This window comes from Eucyclogobius newberryi, unplaced genomic scaffold (assembly GCF_026437365.1).
Source record: "Eucyclogobius newberryi isolate DKJ021-1_F unplaced genomic scaffold, fEucNew1.0.hap1 SCAF_1, whole genome shotgun sequence".
Taxonomy (NCBI): domain Eukaryota; kingdom Metazoa; phylum Chordata; class Actinopteri; order Gobiiformes; family Gobiidae; genus Eucyclogobius; species Eucyclogobius newberryi.
Window position 1 is genome coordinate 17535659 of NW_027315723.1, and position 18074 is coordinate 17553732.

Consider the following 18074-nt stretch of genomic DNA (forward strand, 5'->3'; position numbering starts at 1 on the left):
TGAAGGCATAGAGCAGAGGATTCGGGATGTTCCCTTGTTATTTTTAGATACACAGTACAACTTGCGGTGCCTCCTGTGAGCAGCTGGTGCACAAAACGTGACGAGCCCCAGTGCGTGTCTTCGTGCCTCGTGCGCATTTTACAGACTGACTACATCCCAATGCCGTCTGCACCTTCTCTTTAGCCTATGAGGAACTTTCGGACTAGCGAACCTTCGGACTCGTGGGGGTAACGGAAAAAAACGTGCTTCTTTCCGGGGGAAATGTGTACAAGTCACTGGAGCGTCATCTCTGATTGGCTGCTGCGCCGCCTCGCCGCAGAAAAGTTGGACAAAGCTGAACTTTTCTGCGGCGAACCCTTTGGATGCCTCGAAGCCTCGTGTTTGACGTGCGTTTACAGACTTTGAATGTAAACTGGACGCTTTGGATGCCGCAGTGTGAAGGCGCCATCAGGCGACTAGAACTTCTAAATTCTTTCCCACACTGGTCACATCCATTTGGCCTTTCTCCAGCGCGAACTCGGCTGTGTTCTTTGAGTCCGGAAGCTCAGGGCCGTGTTCATCAGCAGACATAACATATTTGTCATACTTTGTGAATTAAGAAATTAATGAAGAAATTTATGAAGAAAATTATGTTTTGTCTGTTGCTTATTTTTTGTTACCCGACCCGAAATCATTAGCATTTAGATTTTATGTCATTTAAACACTGAAAACTCGATTGCAATAAAAAGCAGTGAAATAAAAACGATTATAATTAGTTAACGGTATAATAATAATCTGAACAATCAATATTTCACACTTACACGATAAAATAGTAAAGCTACAAATAGAAAAACAATCAAATCAGAGTTTCGTTTTGGTTTTCTATTTTTTCTACTTTGGCCAACTACAAACCAAACTGTTTTAATGCTCCAGATAGAAGTAAATGTAATCGTTACTTACTGTCAGTCATAATTGTTACACAAGCTGCTGCTTCTTTTTTCCCCTTGCAATTTTGCCAAAACACAGAACAAACCTGCGTTGAAGCCTAAACCTAATATTTTTTAACCCGATTGTGACAAAACAAATGCTCAAAGAGGCAAGAAAGAGGATTGAACCAGTTTTGAGAAGGTAATCGTATCAGTCCCTCAAAGAGTCAAACTTAAGTTGTTTCGTTTTATAGTTTTTACACCGCTTTTGCTGCATTTCGATGGACGCTTGGCAATTCTGGTGAAAAACTTTAAAAACCTTTTCTGATGTATTTACTTGAGCTCTGGTGCAGTTTTAGTGATGTCATCGGGGACACGTGAGACTCTTTTGTTTGATGTTCATGTGTAATATTAAACTGATGGAAAATGAACTGAGCGAAAAGCAAATAATCAATGAAACGTTAACTTATTTGAAATGTGATAAAAAAGACTAAGTTTGGACAATTGGAGATTTTTATAAAATCATCCAGAATTTAGTCAAGTCATTTTTGCAGTCAATGGACACGTGTTTGAACAATTCTGAAGCCTCTCAACAGTGATTTAGTTTGTTATAAGTTTACTGGCGTTCACTTTGTACAGACACGTGACATTTCAAACAAGACACTTGAGAGACGACCAGGAGGGGGCAGCAGAGCACCGCGCTAAATAGTGTAGCGCAATTTACCAATCAAACAAGGAATAACCAAATTTGTTTCTCTATTTAAACCTAAATTTGATCATTTATAGAGCCAATTTTGTAATTATTACATGAGTGGATTTAAATCAATTTTGGATTTAAGGCTTTACACTCATTTAAACCTGATTATTCTAATTTAAGAACAGGTTTAGGCGTTTTTATCTGATGGTGCCACAAATCTAAAACCTGTGATACTTTGGTGACGTTTTTCATTTAAATCTGTCTGGACCGATTGTATTCAGCAGCTTATTTTAAAGATTTGCTGTGAATCTAAACCACTCATCTCAGACGGGGAGGATATTTTTGATTCTTTTCCATCGTTGGACAAGCTCAGACGAACCAAAACTACAAAGATCAAGATGAATAATCAGAATTCAGAAACATTGTGGTGGTTCAGGTTAAAATTCAACAGAAAACGTCCTAAAAATCACGGCCCGTTTTTTGTGCGAACTGGACAAAACCAGAGAACGAACAAATATGAAGCTATTTTCTTATGATTTTAAGTGGAAATGAACCCTTTCACCTCAAGATCTACTGGTGAAATTGTGTTTTTGCTTTTGAAAACTTGAAGAAAAGATGGTCAAGGCCAAGTCAGGTTTTTTTCATTAAAATCCGACAGCCGCTGTAGATTTGTGCAAATTTAATAAAAGGCGTAATGGACAATTTTTTGGCACCAAATCTAAGTCTCATTTCCTCGTGGCGTGGACTGCCGATTAGTCCTGCCACGTATCAATCATAAAACGCACCTACCGCTCACCTGCAGCCTCGTTCTGGCTCGTCCCCAGGAGAGCAGCACGTTTCCACGTGTCTAAGCGCATTGATCTATCATAATATAGTTCCCGCAGTGTACAGGACAAAATTAAGGCAGAAAGTCAGTTCGAGCTGACTCAGAAGAGACTGAAATCTACGGGAGACGAGAGATGCGATGCGATCGCGCTAATAAACAAACACACTTTGCTTTTTTGTGCGTCCGCGCGGGGGAATGCTCATGTGCACTTCCGCCCGAGTTCTAAAATCAGCGAAAAATCGTCCATTACGCCTTTAAAACCTTCAACCACCAACACAATTTTAGATTGTACTTTAAATCCTCTGACTGCCATATATGTATTAATATATTGAATAAAAATCTTAAATATAGATATATAAATGTCAAACTTATCTTGTGTTTTAGTGACATAAATCTAAAATACTTAAATAATGAGGCGTTTTATGTGTAAAAACAGGACAAACTGCACATGTGGGACATATAAACCTGAAAAATGGACAGAGCCTGAGTTAGATTTATTAATTTTATTGAGTGAATTACTGACATCTTATGCATTTCACTGCATGTTTCTAAAAAATGACAAATAAAAATCTAACTTTTGGCATTAAATTGTTGATAAATTGGGTTTGGAAATGGATACTAACAAATCCTTCTGTTCAAACCGTTTGAAATCCAAGTAAAGGAACTTCTTTTGTTAAAGTTTGGTGTGTGCTCACTAATTTAGGGGCTTGAAGTCTTTGTTTTAATGTAGAAATTATTTAAACCGTTGTGCGCTTCTTTGTTTCTAGAGGTAGATTTTTGTCCAGGTAAATCGCAGCCGTTTTAAGAAAATCTGCAGCAACATTTCACTTAAAAGTAAAATAATACTTTGTAAAACACGTGAAGACACTAGAGCTCACGCAGGAGCGACCTCAGCCACCGCCATCTTGGGACTGTAGAGCGAGGCTTACCGGTGTCATGGTTCCCGCGCTTGGCTGAAGACACTGAAGATTACGTAACCGCGGCACCGACCTCGACATCAATGATCTTCACGGCGTCAGTTTTGAGCTGGCGGTGAGAAGTAGCTCCACGGTGTAACTTTCGGTCGAGAAATCTCTACAAACCGACACGTCACCATCGAGTAAAGCGAGTTATGAGGTCGGGGGCTTTGGGAGTCGTCAAAAACACTAGGGATTGCACCAATTTTGAACACAAAATAAAAAATACTGGTGAAAAGAAATGACACTTTGCATGAAATATGAGCATGATTCATGTTGAAGAGCTTCACAAAATCCAGGCTGTTGGCGAGATAGAGCATGAGAATGTATTTTCATGAAAAAAACGTCGTCTTTCTCCGCGACATTTGGCAAAAAAAGAGCAGGAGATAGTTTCCCGGGGCCCTGATGCTGTCGAACCACCCGAACACAAACCCAGAACACAGCGATACGTCTGGATATTGACCTGGATTACCTACGTACGGAAACCAAACCATCCATCGATCAACAGTTTATTTTAGTCGTGATCCAGGCCATTTTCTTTTTATCTCAACTTTAAGAGTCCTTTAGAGCGGGAGAAACGTGACACTGGACGAAGCAAAAATAAAAGACAAATGAACAATATTTATTAAAAGAATATTTCATGACTAAGTGCAGCTCTATTATCCGTTTACACGTGTGCTTGGGTAAAACCTACAGACACAACATGGCCGCAGCGCCGCGTGTGACTGCGGGAATGTCCGCTCTAGAGTTCTACGCCGCGTTACTGTGTGTTTTGTGCTGGGGTTTTCTCGGGGGACCTGTCGTTTGGGCCGACGCTGCTGGTTGGCCTCTGGTGTCGTCGGTTGGTCTCTGGCGGTTGGTTTGTCGGGGTCTAGTGTCCGTCGTGCGTTACCATCTCCTCCGCTCGCCGGTGGAGCTCGATCGCCGTCACCGTGCAGATGTCTTTGGGGAGCTCGGATTTCCTCCTCATCAACGGCCGCTCCTTTCGGTGGTCTTTAGGAAGCTGCGGGCACAGAAGAGCGGATGAACTTCTGTTTACGGATGACATGAGCTCATAAAAGCAAACAGATATTTCTATTCATGGTCAAATACAGCAGCATGTTCTGATTCATTTGATTTTATCTTATTGTATTTTTTATTTTATTTATTTATTTTATTGTATTTATTTATTTTATTGTATTTAATCGTTATTTATTTTATCCATTTTATTGTATGCATTTATTTTATTGCATTTATTTTATTTAATATTTTTTATTTATTTTATTCATTCTATTTATTTCATCTTATCCATTTTATTGCATGTATTTATTTTTATTGTATTATTTTATTTAATCTTTTTATTTATTTATACTGGGATAACCAAATGTGAATCCCTCCTTTTCATTGGTTCCCTGTCAAATACAAACTACAAAAATAAAACAAAGACACATGATATCCTGATCAAATGCAAATAAAACATCCAATAAACAATCAATAAATTTAACAAATACATAAAAACACATTGAGTCGTCTCCAATCAGTGCTTTGACTTCATTAAAATGCATAAAATCATGTAATTTAAAAAGCCTTTTGTTCCATAAACCGGAGCAGTTTCTGAAAGCCTTTTTCCTTCTCCATGTCGACTCCATGTGACTAATATAAGAATGTCCTGTGATCTTAATCTGTGATCACTTGATCTGATGTTCAGTGAACTTGTTAAATAATCAGGCAAAACCTCAATGTAGAACCTGCATTCGGTTAAACTATTTTTAAAAGGCCTATTTTTAATCTGTTTTTTTTATTCCAATGGTGGAAAGCGAAGGTTTCTTTAACTTAAAACTAGCCACTACCACTAAAATCAAGATGAATATTCATAATATTCAGACATTTTTGTAAATACTCTGCTGCGTCCATGAGCTCCTCGGATACTCCTGATTCTGAGCGGAGAAGACGAGGTTCTGACTTTTTATGTCCGAAAGTCTGGATTTTGTGGGCAGCACGAGCAGTTAGCATTGTGCAGCATGTAGCGCCTTTATATTATACACATATAGTGGATATTTTATACACATTTTGGCTGTCGGACCTCTTTACTCTTCTGTGTTCAAACCCTCTCCTCTGCATCCTTTTCTCTTCATTTTCTGCTATATCCCACGCTCGTCTGCAGAGAACTTGCCGTCCTCTTTCTCTCTGTTCCTACATCCGTTATTTTGTCTTCCTGCACCGTCGTCCATCCACACGCTCTGACCGTCGTCCAACCACACGCTCTGACCGTCGTCCAACCACACGCTCTGACCGTCGTCCAACCACACGCTCTGACCGTCGTCCAACCACACGCTCTGACCGTCGTTCAACCACACGCTCTGACCGTCGTCCAACCACACGCTCTGACCGTCGTCCAACCACACGCTCTGACCGTCGTCCAACCACACGCTCTGACCGTCGTCCAACCACACGCTCTGACCGTCGTTCAACCACACGCTCTGACCGTCGTCCATCCACACGCTCTGACCGTCGTCCAACCACACGCTCTGACCGTCGTCCAACCACACGCTCTGACCGTCGTCCAACCACACGCTCTGACCGTCGTCCAACCACACGCTCTGACCGTCGTCCAACCACACGCTCTGACCGTCGTCCATCCACACGCTCTGACCGTCGTCCATCCACACGCTCTGACCGTCGTCCAACCACACGCTCTGACCGTCGTCCAACCACACGCTCTGACCGTCGTCCATCCACACGCTCTGACCGTCGTCCATCCACACGCTCTGACCGTCGTTCAACCACACGCTCTGACCGTCGTCCATCCACACGCTCTGACCGTCGTCCATCCACACGCTCTGACCGTCGTCCAACCACACGCTCTGACCGTCGTCCAACCACACGCTCTGACCGTCGTCCAACCACACGCTCTGACCGTCGTTCATCCACACGCTCTGACCGTCGTTCATCCACACGCTCTGACCGTCGTCCAACCACACGCTCTGACCGTCGTCCAACCACACGCTCTGACCGTCGTCCAACCACACGCTCTGACCGTCGTTCAACCACACGCTCTGACCGTCGTCCAACCACACGCTCTGACCGTCGTCCATCCACACGCTCTGACCGTCGTCCATCCACACGCTCTGACCGTCGTCCATCCACACGCTCTGACCGTCGTCCAACCACACGCTCTGACCGTCGTTCAACCACACGCTCTGACCGTCGTCCATCCACACGCTCTGACCGTCGTCCATCCACACGCTCTGACCGTCGTCCATCCACACGCTCTGACCGTCGTTCATCCACACGTTCTGACCGTCGTCCATCCACACGCTCTGACCGTCGTCCATCCACACGTTCTGACCGTCGTCCATCCACACGCTCTGACCGTCGTCCATCCACACGCTCTGACCGTCGTCCATCCACACGTTCTGACCGTCGTCCATCCACACGCTCTGACCGTCGTTCAACCACACGCTCTGACCGTCGTCCATCCACACGCTCTGACCGTCGTTCATCCACACGCTCTGACCGTCGTTCAACCACACGTTCTGACCGTCGTCCATCCACACGCTCTGACCGTCGTCCATCCACACGCTCTGACCGTCGTCCATCCACACGCTCTGACCGTCGTTCAACCACACGTTCTGACCGTCGTCCATCCACACGCTCTGACCGTCGTTCAACCACACGTTCTGACCGTCGTCCATCCACACGCTCTGACCGTCGTCCATCCACACGCTCTGACCGTCGTTCATCCACACGCTCTGACCGTCGTTCAACCACACGCTCTGACCGTCGTACAACCACACGCTCTGACCGTCGTCCATCCACACGCTCTGACCGTCGTTCATCCACACGTTCTGACCGTCGTTCATCCACACGCTCTGACCGTCGTCCATCCACACGCTCTGACCGTCGTCCATCCACACGCTCTGACCGTCGTTCAACCACACGCTCTGACCGTCGTCCATCCACACCCTCTGACCGTCGTCCAACCACACGCTCTGACCGTCGTCCAACCACACGCTCTGACCGTCGTCCATCCACACGCTCTGACCGTCGTCCATCCACACGCTCTGACCGTCGTCCAACCACACGCTCTGACCGTCGTTCAACCACACGCTCTGACCGTCGTCCATCCACACGCTCTGACCGTCGTTCAACCACACGCTCTGACCGTCGTTCAACCACACGCTCTGACCGTCGTCCATCCACACGCTCTGACCGTCGTCCATCCACACGCTCTGACCGTCGTCCATCCACACGCTCTGACCGTCGTCCATCCACACGCTCTGACCGTCGTCCATCCACACGCTCTGACGTCGTTCATCCACACGCTCTGACCGTCGTTCAACCACACGCTCTGACCGTCGTACAACCACACGCTCTGACCGTCGTCCATCCACACGCTCTGACCGTCGTTCAACCACACGCTCTGACCGTCGTTCATCCACACGCTCTGACCGTCGTTCAAGCACACTTTCTGACCGTCGTCCATCCACACGCTCTGACCGTCGTCCAACCACACGCTCTGACCGTCGTCCATCCACACGCTCTGACCGTCGTTCAACCACACGCTCTGACCGTCGTCCATCCACACGCTCTGACCGTCGTCCATCCACACGCTGTGACCGTCGTTCAACCACACGTTCTGACCGTCGTTCATCCACACGCTCTGACCGTCGTTCAAGCACACTTTCTGACCGTCGTCCATCCACACGCTCTGACCGTCGTCCATCCACACGCTCTGACCGTCGTTCAACCACACGCTCTGACCGTCGTCCATCCACACGCTCTGACCGTCGTTCAACCACACGCTCTGACCGTCGTTCAACCACACGCTCTGACCGTCGTCCATCCACACGCTCTGACCGTCGTCCATCCACACGCTCTGACCGTCGTCCATCCACACGCTCTGACCGTCGTCCATCCACACGTTCTGACCGTCGTCCATCCACACGTTCTGACCGTCGTCCATCCACACGTTCTGACCGTCGTCCATCCACACGCTCTGACCATCCCACACGCTCTGACCATCGTCCATCCACACGCTCTGAACCATCTCCAAAGCCAGTGAAACACCTGCACAAACCCGTCGGCCTCACCTGCATCGCTCCTTCCGCTACGTTTCTCTTTAACACGTTGACGTCGTCCAAAACCGGGCCGTCCGTCTCCATCTCCATGGGAACGCCTGAGCCGGGGTCGATATACGTCAAGAACTGAAAGAGGGAAAGAGTCGGTGAGTCACAACGTGCTCTCATCGACTAACATTTGCAAACTTTTACCTGTGGATTTGATTTAGCTAAATTGTCTATCTTGAGCCACGCCTCTTCTCGCTCTTTCCATTTGGCTTTTTCTCTAGAACACAAGAACAAAACAACGACGACGTGAACAATAACTGAAGATGGCGGCGAGGTCAAGGGTCGTGGCTGAACCTTACTTGCTTTTCTCGGCTTTAAACTGTTGTGTGCAGTCGTCAAACAGCTTCTGGTTCATCTCCATGAAGAGCTTGAGAGCGTTGTAGATGAGACCGTGGATTGTCCTAAAGACAAAACAAGGAACATTTTTATGATTTTAACCTCCGAGAACGTGACGCTGAGGGACCACATGTGTTTGTTTGCGTCGCAAAAGCTGCGATACAAAAGCACTTTTTTCTGACTAATGCATCGCATTTGAGAGAAATTGCGTTGAATTTTGCGATGCGATACCGCTTATTCTGAACCCTGCACTGTGCTGTGCTTCCTGTAGATCTGGCCAGCCAAATCTGGCCCACCAGACGTTTTAATCTGGCCTGCCGAACATTTCTAATATATATATATTTTTTTTAAATCGATTCATAGAACCGTAGTTACATCCGTAACCGTTTTTATCGCTAAAACTACGCGTCCCACAATGCCGCCGGTGGCCGCCCCTCCCCCACAGGGCTCTGCTGCACTGCTGTGTGAGCTGCCGAGGGAGAAGTGCACTTTAAGCACTTTTGAGCAGACGTTTAGTGGTGTGTCAGTTCAGGTGTACAGATAACAACACAGACGTGGAAATGTTAGTTAGTACATTTAAAAGTTTTTTTTTAGATCTTGAGAAGTTTATTTTGTTATAAAGTCAAATGTTTATCTCTGTGTAGAACTGTAGATCAACTCTGAAGTTGTAATGCACATAAACTGAAGCACAGTATTGGTGAAATTACACTTGTTTTTCTAAATACATTTCAGTTTATGAGAACAAACGTTTTGTATTTTTTTTTTATCGATCCAGTAATTGCTTCAAAACAGCGTAGGCTATATAGAGCTATTTATTTTATATTTTTAATAGTTTTATGTTTTACGTTATGTTCGGCCTGCGACCCAGCCTGAGCGTCGAAATTCGGCCCGCGGCCCAAATGACACCCCTGCTCTACACTGTGGTTCCTGTAGATGTTCTCCCTACACTGTGCTTCCTGTAGATGTTCTCTACACTGTGCTTCCTGTAGATGTTCTCCCTACACTGTGCTTCCTGTAGATGTTCTCCCTACACTGTGCTTCCTGTAGATGTTCTCTACACTGTGCTTCCTGTAGATGTTCTCCCTACACTGTGCTTCCTGTAGATGTTCTCCCTACACTGTGCTTCCTGTAGATGTTCTCCCTACACTGTGCTTCCTGTAGATGTTCTCCCTACACTGTGCTTCCTGTAGATGTTCTCCCTACACTGTGCTTCCTGTAGATGTTCTCCCTACACTGTGCTTCCTGTAGATGTTCTCCCTACACTGCGCTTCCTGTAGATGTTCTCCCTACACTGCGCTTCCTTTAGATGTTCTCCCTACACTGCGCTTCCTGTAGATGTTCTCTACACTGCGTTTCCTGTAGATGTTCTCCCTACACTGCGCTTCCTGTAGATGTTCTCCCTACACTGCGCTTCCTGTAGATGTTCTCCCTACACTGCGCTTCCTGTAAATGTTCTCCCTACACTGTGCTTCCTGTAGATGTTCTCCCTACACTGTGCTTCCTTTAGATGTTCTGTACACTGTGCTTCCTGTAGATGTTCTCCCTACACTGTGCTTCCTGTAGATGTTCTCTACACTGTGCTTCCTGTAGATGTTCTCCCTACACTGTGCTTCCTTTAGATGTTCTGTACACTGTGCTTCCTGTAGATGTTCTCCCTACACTGTGCTTCCTTTAGATGTTCTGTACACTGTGCTTCCTGTAGATGTTCTCCCTACACTGCGCTTCCTGTAGATGTTCTCCCTACACTGCGCTTCCTGTAGATGTTCTCCCTACACTGTGCTTCCTGTAGATGTTCTCCCTACACTGTGCTTCCTGTAGATGTTCTCCCTACACTGTGCTTCCTGTAGATGTTCTCCCTACACTGTGCTTCCTTTAGATGTTCTGTACACTGTGCTTCCTGTAGATGTTCTCCCTACACTGTGCTTCCTGTAGATGTTCTCTACACTGTGCTTCCTGTAGATGTTCTCCCTACACTGTGCTTCCTGTAGATGTTCTCTACACTGTGCTTCCTGTAGATGTTCTCTACACTGTGCTTCCTGTAGATGTTCTCCCTACACTGTGCTTCCTGTAGATGTTCTCTACACTGTGCTTCCTGTAGATGTTCTCTACACTGTGCTTCCTGTAGATGTTCTCTACACTGTGCTTCCTGTAGATGTTCTCTACACTGTGCTTCCTGTAGATGTTCTCTACACTGTGCTTCCTGTAGATGTTCTCTACACTGTGGTTCCTCACTTGTTCCAGTGGGTCTTGGAGTTGCGGTACAGAGAGGGGAACATGATGGGTAAGATCTTGGCTGCGTTGTCACTGATCAGGCTCATGATGTACTCGTTGTTCCAGTAGTAAAGAGCTCGCTCTGCCACCTGGAAACAAGAGGTCATGCAAAGGTCAGCAACGAGAAGCTTCAGCACAAGAACATCACAAGAGAAACGGCTTCTCAAAACAAACACACTAAGCGTTTTGTCTGAAGGTTGTCCAGGCCCAGTGTGTCCAGGCCCAGTGTGTCCAGGCCCAGTGTGTCCAGGCCCAGTGTGTCCAGGCCCAGTGTGTCCAGGCCCAGTGTGTCCAGGCCCAGTGTGTTTCGAGATGTAAATGTTCATGTTCGGATTGAAATCAAACAATTTACATGATGCAACTTTTTAGTACATTTAAAAAAAAAAGAAAAGAAAAAAAAAAAAACAGGAACAGAAGGAGTTAAAGTATCACTTGTGTCATCGAACTTGTGTCAGTGAAAATCTACATTAGTAAACGCATTGAAGCAAATGCTGAAAATTGTACTTTTAGAGTAAAACAATGTGGAATGTGGTGATCTTGATTAAGAATTGAGCGAGCCATGTTAAAACAGTGGTACAGTAGTAGTACTTCTGCGTCACTTCCATGTACTGGTCCTTCGTACCTGAAAGTGCGGGCTGGACACACACTTGGCGAGCTGCCTGAAGAGCGGCTCCTGGACTTTGACGAACTCCGAGGGTTCGATCACGTCCAGGATTTCCTCCAGCTCGTTCAGGAACATCACCTCCTTTGGACTGTGCGTCTTTGGCCAATACTTCAGCAGCGCCATCACCACCTGTGCAAGAAGACCAGAGGAACCCGCAAGTGACGGGGCCGAACGCCTGCTGAAGGTGGAGGCAGTGACGGGTCTTACCGGTTCAGTGAGGGTGCTGTCCTTCTCCAAGAACTGTACCACGCAGTAGGCCAGCTAAAGGAGACGGAACAACCAGAACAAATATTGAAACTATAAAAACAATATGTTGCCTCTACTTCAAATGGTAATGCTTGAAAGTAAGTCAATATCACTCCAAACTAGGGCTGAAACAAGACAAATGCTCTATTGTTTAGAGCACAAAGGCCCATGAATAAGAGCGTTTTATTAAATTAGATCAAGATGACGCTAAAGTGAAGCCGTGTGAGGAGATCCTGGTGGACTGTGGATCAAAAACACAAATTGCAAATGTTTCTTGTGCTTTTTGAAGTCATTATCTCTTTGTTCAAGGTAGAAACATTCTTCTCTGGCACAATTTGAGTCTGTATATTCCACATGATTCAATAAACAAATAGTTCATATGTTCTACTTTTAAATAATGAAGATGCCATTCACCAACCTCTTTAAAAAGGTCCCATGACAGGTTTATACGATTTTCTCATTTTGGCTCAATTTGGTGTATTTATACGTGTTGTACATATAAATTAGAGTTTCACAATGATCGAGCAGGTATTTGTGGAGAAAACTTTGAAAAATCAATGACAGGAAGTGACATCACACCAGGGACACTCATTCCAGTCTAAGTTTATGCAGAATTTACACAAAGAAACAACTTTTTTACCTTCTAAACATGAATTCAACTAAATTTCGTCACTATTGTATATTTTTATTCGTTAAAAAAAATAAATTGTGACCCAGTGTTTGCTGGGAAATTTCCCAGTGTGATGTCATCGATTAAACAGGAAGTTAAATTATAAACCTAAAAAAAATTGCTATTCTGAGATTACATTTTCATAATTTTTTAGCTAAATTCAAATTATATTTATTCTGGGGGGGGGGGGGGGGGTAACGTGCTACGCACTGACCGGAAGAAGGAAACAAAATAAACCCGCATGAGGTTTCGGCCAATCACAGAAGACGTGAGATTCTCACTGAGACGAAAGCGCGTGTTCTGCTTCTGTCACTCTGACATGTCTAAGGTCTAAACACAGGCAATTGACATTTACAGGTTTTGACAAGAAACATTAGTTTATCACTCTCTCATCCTCTTCAGACTATCTCAATGTGGTCATCTCAGTTTGGGTTTAATGGTCGTAGGGCCCGTTGACCATGTGGATTAAGTAAACAAACATGCGCGACAGGTGACATTATTTGGAGAGTTCATAACTTCTAAATATAAACTTACCAAAGGATGTTCAGGGATGTTCACTAGAGGTGAGCAGGGTCTATCAAGCTACTATCGCTTTATCAACGCGTAAAATTTTATGTGAAGCCAGACATTTTTTTTAAGTCTTTTGAGGGGGGGAGGGGGTCCAGAGAGAGAGAGTCTTTTCAGCTTCAACCTATTTTGAGATGATGCCTAACTGTGTTTTAGTTCAATGAGTCGTCCGACCTGTAGGGAGCACTTGGTTAATAATACACCGGTGCGTGTCTTGTCACTACGGCTTTACATCATTCAGTCACGCCCTTCTCTGTCCTGGGGCAGACTGATGGAAGAGGGGCTGTCGATCTGTGCCGTCCATTCCGCGACCACCACCACATTCACGCACTAATCTGATCCGATTTGCGCCGTCCATCTCGCCGACCACCGCCACATTCGCGCACTAATATGGTCGATCTGCGCCGTCCATTCCGCCGACCACCGCCACGTTCACACATTAATTTGGTCAAATTATTTACCAATGCTTCAAATCCTGACTAGAGCGAACAAATCTGAATGACTGCACGTCCAACACATCGTGACTCGCATCCTTGTTTAAACAGAACAAACATTCAACACGTTTACGCAAAGGTTACGACAAACAGACTGTACCTGTGGGTGATAGACGCTGAGAGACTTGACTTTGTGCAGCGGGAGCAGGACTTTCAGCAGGAATATTTTGTGCTCTTCTTTCAGCGGCAAAGCAAACCCGTTTATAATGCTGCAAACACAAGACCAGCTCATCAGAGACAGAACACTGAGCTCCATTTCATCTCACAGCGATCAATTTAAAAAGTCCACGGGCAATAAACGCGTGACACTTGCCTTCCTAAGATTTCCAGTAATTCTGCTATTCCGTTATGATGCTCCGTTTCATAAATAAAGCTGAAAACAAAAGCAGAGAAAACACTGTATTAGTAACAATGGAAAAAGGCTAAATTTGCACTGGAGACGGTGGCGTTACTCACCTATAAAAAATGTTATTGATGTGTTTTCTAATGTATGCCCTCAGGCCCAGGAACTTGCCGTAGATGCGGTGCAACGTCGTCTTTAAAAAGTCCCTTTCCCGCGGGTCTTCGCTGTCGAACAATTCTAAAAGCTGCAGGAAAGGGAGAAGATGCAGGTCTTTACAAAAAGGGATTTCACAGTCGGATATAAACTCGAGACTGGGGACGTCGCGATTTGAAATGTTTAGTTTATCGAGAGAATGAACATAGCGATTTAACGATTGGTCGCGATAATTAACCTCACGACCGAAACGACAATAAAAACGTTTGCCTTCAGTCTCGTTTTCTTCACGCGTTCACCTCAACATGTGACCTGCTTTATCCAATCAAAGGTTATGAATGATTAACTTGACATAAATTGTGAGATAAAAAGCACTTTACGTTGACTTTTTGAGAAAAGGCTGAGCAGAAAGACTTTGATTTGGAAAAAAAAGGACCTAATTTAGTTCAAAGTTTATGCAGAAATTATACACAAACAACTTTTTTGACCCTCTAAACATTAAATTCAACAAAACAAAGCAGCTCATATATTTTAATTTGTCAAATAATATAAATTATTGGCGCAGTGTTTCCTGCGTAATTTCCAAGTGTGATGTCATCAATTACAAACAGGAAGTGAACTATGATATATTATTATTATGCTTCTAAAATCATCGCATTTCTTTTAACTACACAAAAAAAAAAAAAATTTAGTTTGAAAATCGGCACTTCTCTACAAATTGATTTAAAAAAAATACATATATATTTCTTCTAAAAATGTCACAAATGTCATATGTTTGTTTTTACGATTATATTGCCCTAAATCATCACAATTATCGATTAAGCTAATCATCTCGACATTCCAATTCGAGACTTATGAGCAACTGGAACCGTTCAAAGGGACAGTAAAAACACTAAGTGAAGATAATCGCAGCAGAAACGTGAGTAAATATATGTTTTGAAGCCTGTAGGTTGGTAGAATTCATCTGATCGTCGCGTAAAACAATGTTGTGTAGCGCCCAAATTGTGAGGGTTAAAGTTCAGAGGTTACACCAACGAGTTGCAGTTTAGACATGAAACTAAAACTGTAAAGCACTTTGTATTAAAAGAAAGGCCAAAATAAACCAACATGACACGGAGAGATGGAGAGATCTTTCAGCTTTATGAACTGTATTGGGCCTAGAACTCACATAATTGGTCCATTTTAACGATCAGGTCTCACATTCACCCAAACGAGCCGGACTGTCCAGGCCAACGGACCCGAGCCGTATCTAAAGTGTGCTTCAGTACGTACCTGCATTACAAACTTCTGGTCGATATACTTTTTGGCTACATTTGGTTGAAAGTCTGAAGACTCCAAGAACCTCAGAAAGAATTCGTAAACGAGCTGCGGAAAGAAACGGAAAATGGAAACGTGTTACAAACGGTGAAACAAATGCCATATTTCATCTGATCTTCAGTCCTCCTTCCATCCAGTCAGTCCTCCTTCCTTCCTTCCAGTCAGTCCTCCTCCCATCCAGTCAGTCCTCCTTCCATCCAGTCAGTCCTCCTTCCTCCCATCCAGTCAGTCCTCCTTCCTCCCTTCCAGTCAGTCCTCCTTCCTTCCTTCCAGTCAGTCCTCCTCCCATCCAGTCAGTCAGTCCTCCTCCCATCCAGTCAGTCAGTCCTCCTCCCATCCAGTCAGTCAGTCCTCCTTCCATCCAGTCAGTCAGTCCTCCTTCCATCCAGTCAGTCCTCCTTCCTTCCTTCCAGTCAGTCCTCCTCCCATCCAGTCAGTCCTCCTTCCATCCAGTCAGTCCTCCTTCCTCCCATCCAGTCAGTCCTCCTTCCTTCCTTCCAGTCAGTCCTCCTCCCTTCCTTCCAGTCAGTCCTCCTCCCATCCAGTCAGTCAGTCCTCCTCCCATCCAGTCAGTCAGTCCTCCTTCCATCCAGTCAGTCAGTCCTCCTTCCATCCAGTCAGTCCTCCTTCCATCCAGTCAGTCAGTCCTCCTTCCATCCAGTCAGTCAGTCCTCCTTCCATCCAGTCAGTCAGTCCTCCTTCCATCCAGTCAGTCCTCCTTCCATCCAGTCAGTCAGTCCTCCTTCCATCCAGTCAGTCCTCCTTCCATCCAGTCAGTCCTCCTTCCATCCAGTCAGTCCTCCTTCCATCCAGTCAGTCCTCCTTCCATCCAGTCAGTCCTCCTTCCATCCAGTCAGTCCTCCTTCCATCCAGTCAGTCCTCCTTCCTTCCAGTCAGTCCTCCTTCCATCTACTCCTCCCATCCAGTCAGTACTCCTCCCAGTCAGTCCTCCTTCCATCCAGTCAGTCCTCCTTCCTTCCAGTCAGTCCTCCTTCCTTCCAGTCAGTCCTCCTTCCTTCCAGTCAGTCCTCCTTCCATCCAGTCAGTCCTCCTTCCTTCCAGTCAGTCCTCCTTCCATCCAGTCAGTCCTCCACTCCTCCTCCACCACCACTCCTCCTCCAGCCTCAGATTAGTCCCATGTCCTATACCTGTAAATGAGGCCATGCAGCCTCCAGCGTGGGCTCGTCCTCCTCTGGGTCGAACTCTGCTCCCGTCGGATTTGACGATGGAGGCAAAGCTCTGAACATGTTCACCGCAAACTGTGAAAGAAAAAAAAAAGACATCAATAATAAACACTCACTCCTGAACAACCCTGAAGCAGAAATCCCAGGCAGTAAAACAGCTTCTAAACGTGCTAGAATGTCAATTGTCAAATTAAACACCTAAAATTGGCCAAACTTTCCCCACGTGCAAAGAAAATGTTCACACTATAAATATTGTTCCAGCTTTTATTTGTTGAAGATTATATGTTATTTATCATATTATTTGTCTTTCTGCTGTGGACGATAATCGATATTAAGATTTTAAAACTGTCCACACAAATAAACAAACTCGTCCTATTGCACTAGTGAGTATTACAGTTTTGTACATGGAGTTGTAATGCATTTGTAATGTACGTTAATGTGTAATTTATACAGAGCTTAAACCTGAACATCTGTAATATTTATGTGTTTCTTGCGTCCGTTTGTTTTTATGAATTGGCTATAGTCGTGCACATTTACACGTACATGTTTTATTGCATTGTGCCTTTATAAAAAATAAAAACTCAGCGAGGCCAAAACGATTATGTTGTTATGGTAAAATTCACAAATGGAGCCGCAACTAGTGATTGTTTTAGTATTCAAAGGATAATTTATATTGTAGATTGAGACTTTTTAACACTTAATCAGCCAAATAAGATGAACATGGTGACAGATGGCTCTAGATGAAGAACATGCAAGTGTATTATTGATGAAAACTAGAAAAGAGTTAAGTTACAATTAGTCGATTAATTATTGCAGCACTGTTGATAAATTCTCTTTTCACGTTGGTACAAATAATTCTCAATAATCCTGTGGAAGATTGTGTCAAAATACAACTATTGTTTTTGCCTTTTTGTGTGTCAAATGTTCCCTCGAAAAGACAAATATCGGCGTCTGTTTCCTCCGATACCGTCGATGCAAACATCTGAACCAAAGCGATCTCAAGTCTCAGTACGAGGACACGGCGTCGCAGCGAGTGCTTTGATGATGAAAGCGGCACGCTCTTGACCCGAGTGCGGTCGGACGCAGGAAGGGGACGGAGTCTGTATTCTCATGCAGATGATGTTGTTCCTCTGCCGTTTCATTTTCTGCGGCTCTGATCCAAACGGAGCGCTTTTGTGAGAGACGTTTGGGCGAAGATCAAAAAGCCTGAGACGTTTTGAAAGTGAACCGCTTAAATCACGTAAAAGGAAAAGTCTACAAATCTTAATAAAAATAGAATCTTAATTATAAGGTGTTGAAAATAAAACAAGGACAAAATGAATGTATATTTATCTATA

General features: G+C 44.7%; 1 protein-coding gene across 2 annotated transcripts in view; it reads right to left on the reverse strand.

Annotated features, from left to right (window-relative positions):
* Window positions 1-3985: 3985 nt before the first annotated feature.
* Window positions 3986-18074, reverse strand: part of ppp2r5cb (protein phosphatase 2, regulatory subunit B', gamma b) — a 38903-nt gene continuing 24814 nt past the window's right edge. For both annotated transcript variants that reach the window (XM_072439880.1, XM_072439888.1), the window contains 12 exons: window positions 16702-16812; window positions 15509-15601; window positions 14197-14327; window positions 14054-14113; window positions 13841-13949; window positions 11971-12024; window positions 11722-11892; window positions 11061-11188; window positions 8792-8893; window positions 8637-8709; window positions 8457-8570; window positions 3986-4387 (listed from right to left, as the gene is read on the reverse strand). In XM_072439880.1, the coding sequence (XP_072295981.1) occupies window positions 4256-4387; window positions 8457-8570; window positions 8637-8709; window positions 8792-8893; window positions 11061-11188; window positions 11722-11892; window positions 11971-12024; window positions 13841-13949; window positions 14054-14113; window positions 14197-14327; window positions 15509-15601; window positions 16702-16812 (1278 nt within the window). In that variant the 3' untranslated portion in view covers window positions 3986-4255. The remainder of the gene's footprint in view (window positions 4388-8456; window positions 8571-8636; window positions 8710-8791; window positions 8894-11060; window positions 11189-11721; window positions 11893-11970; window positions 12025-13840; window positions 13950-14053; window positions 14114-14196; window positions 14328-15508; window positions 15602-16701; window positions 16813-18074) is intronic.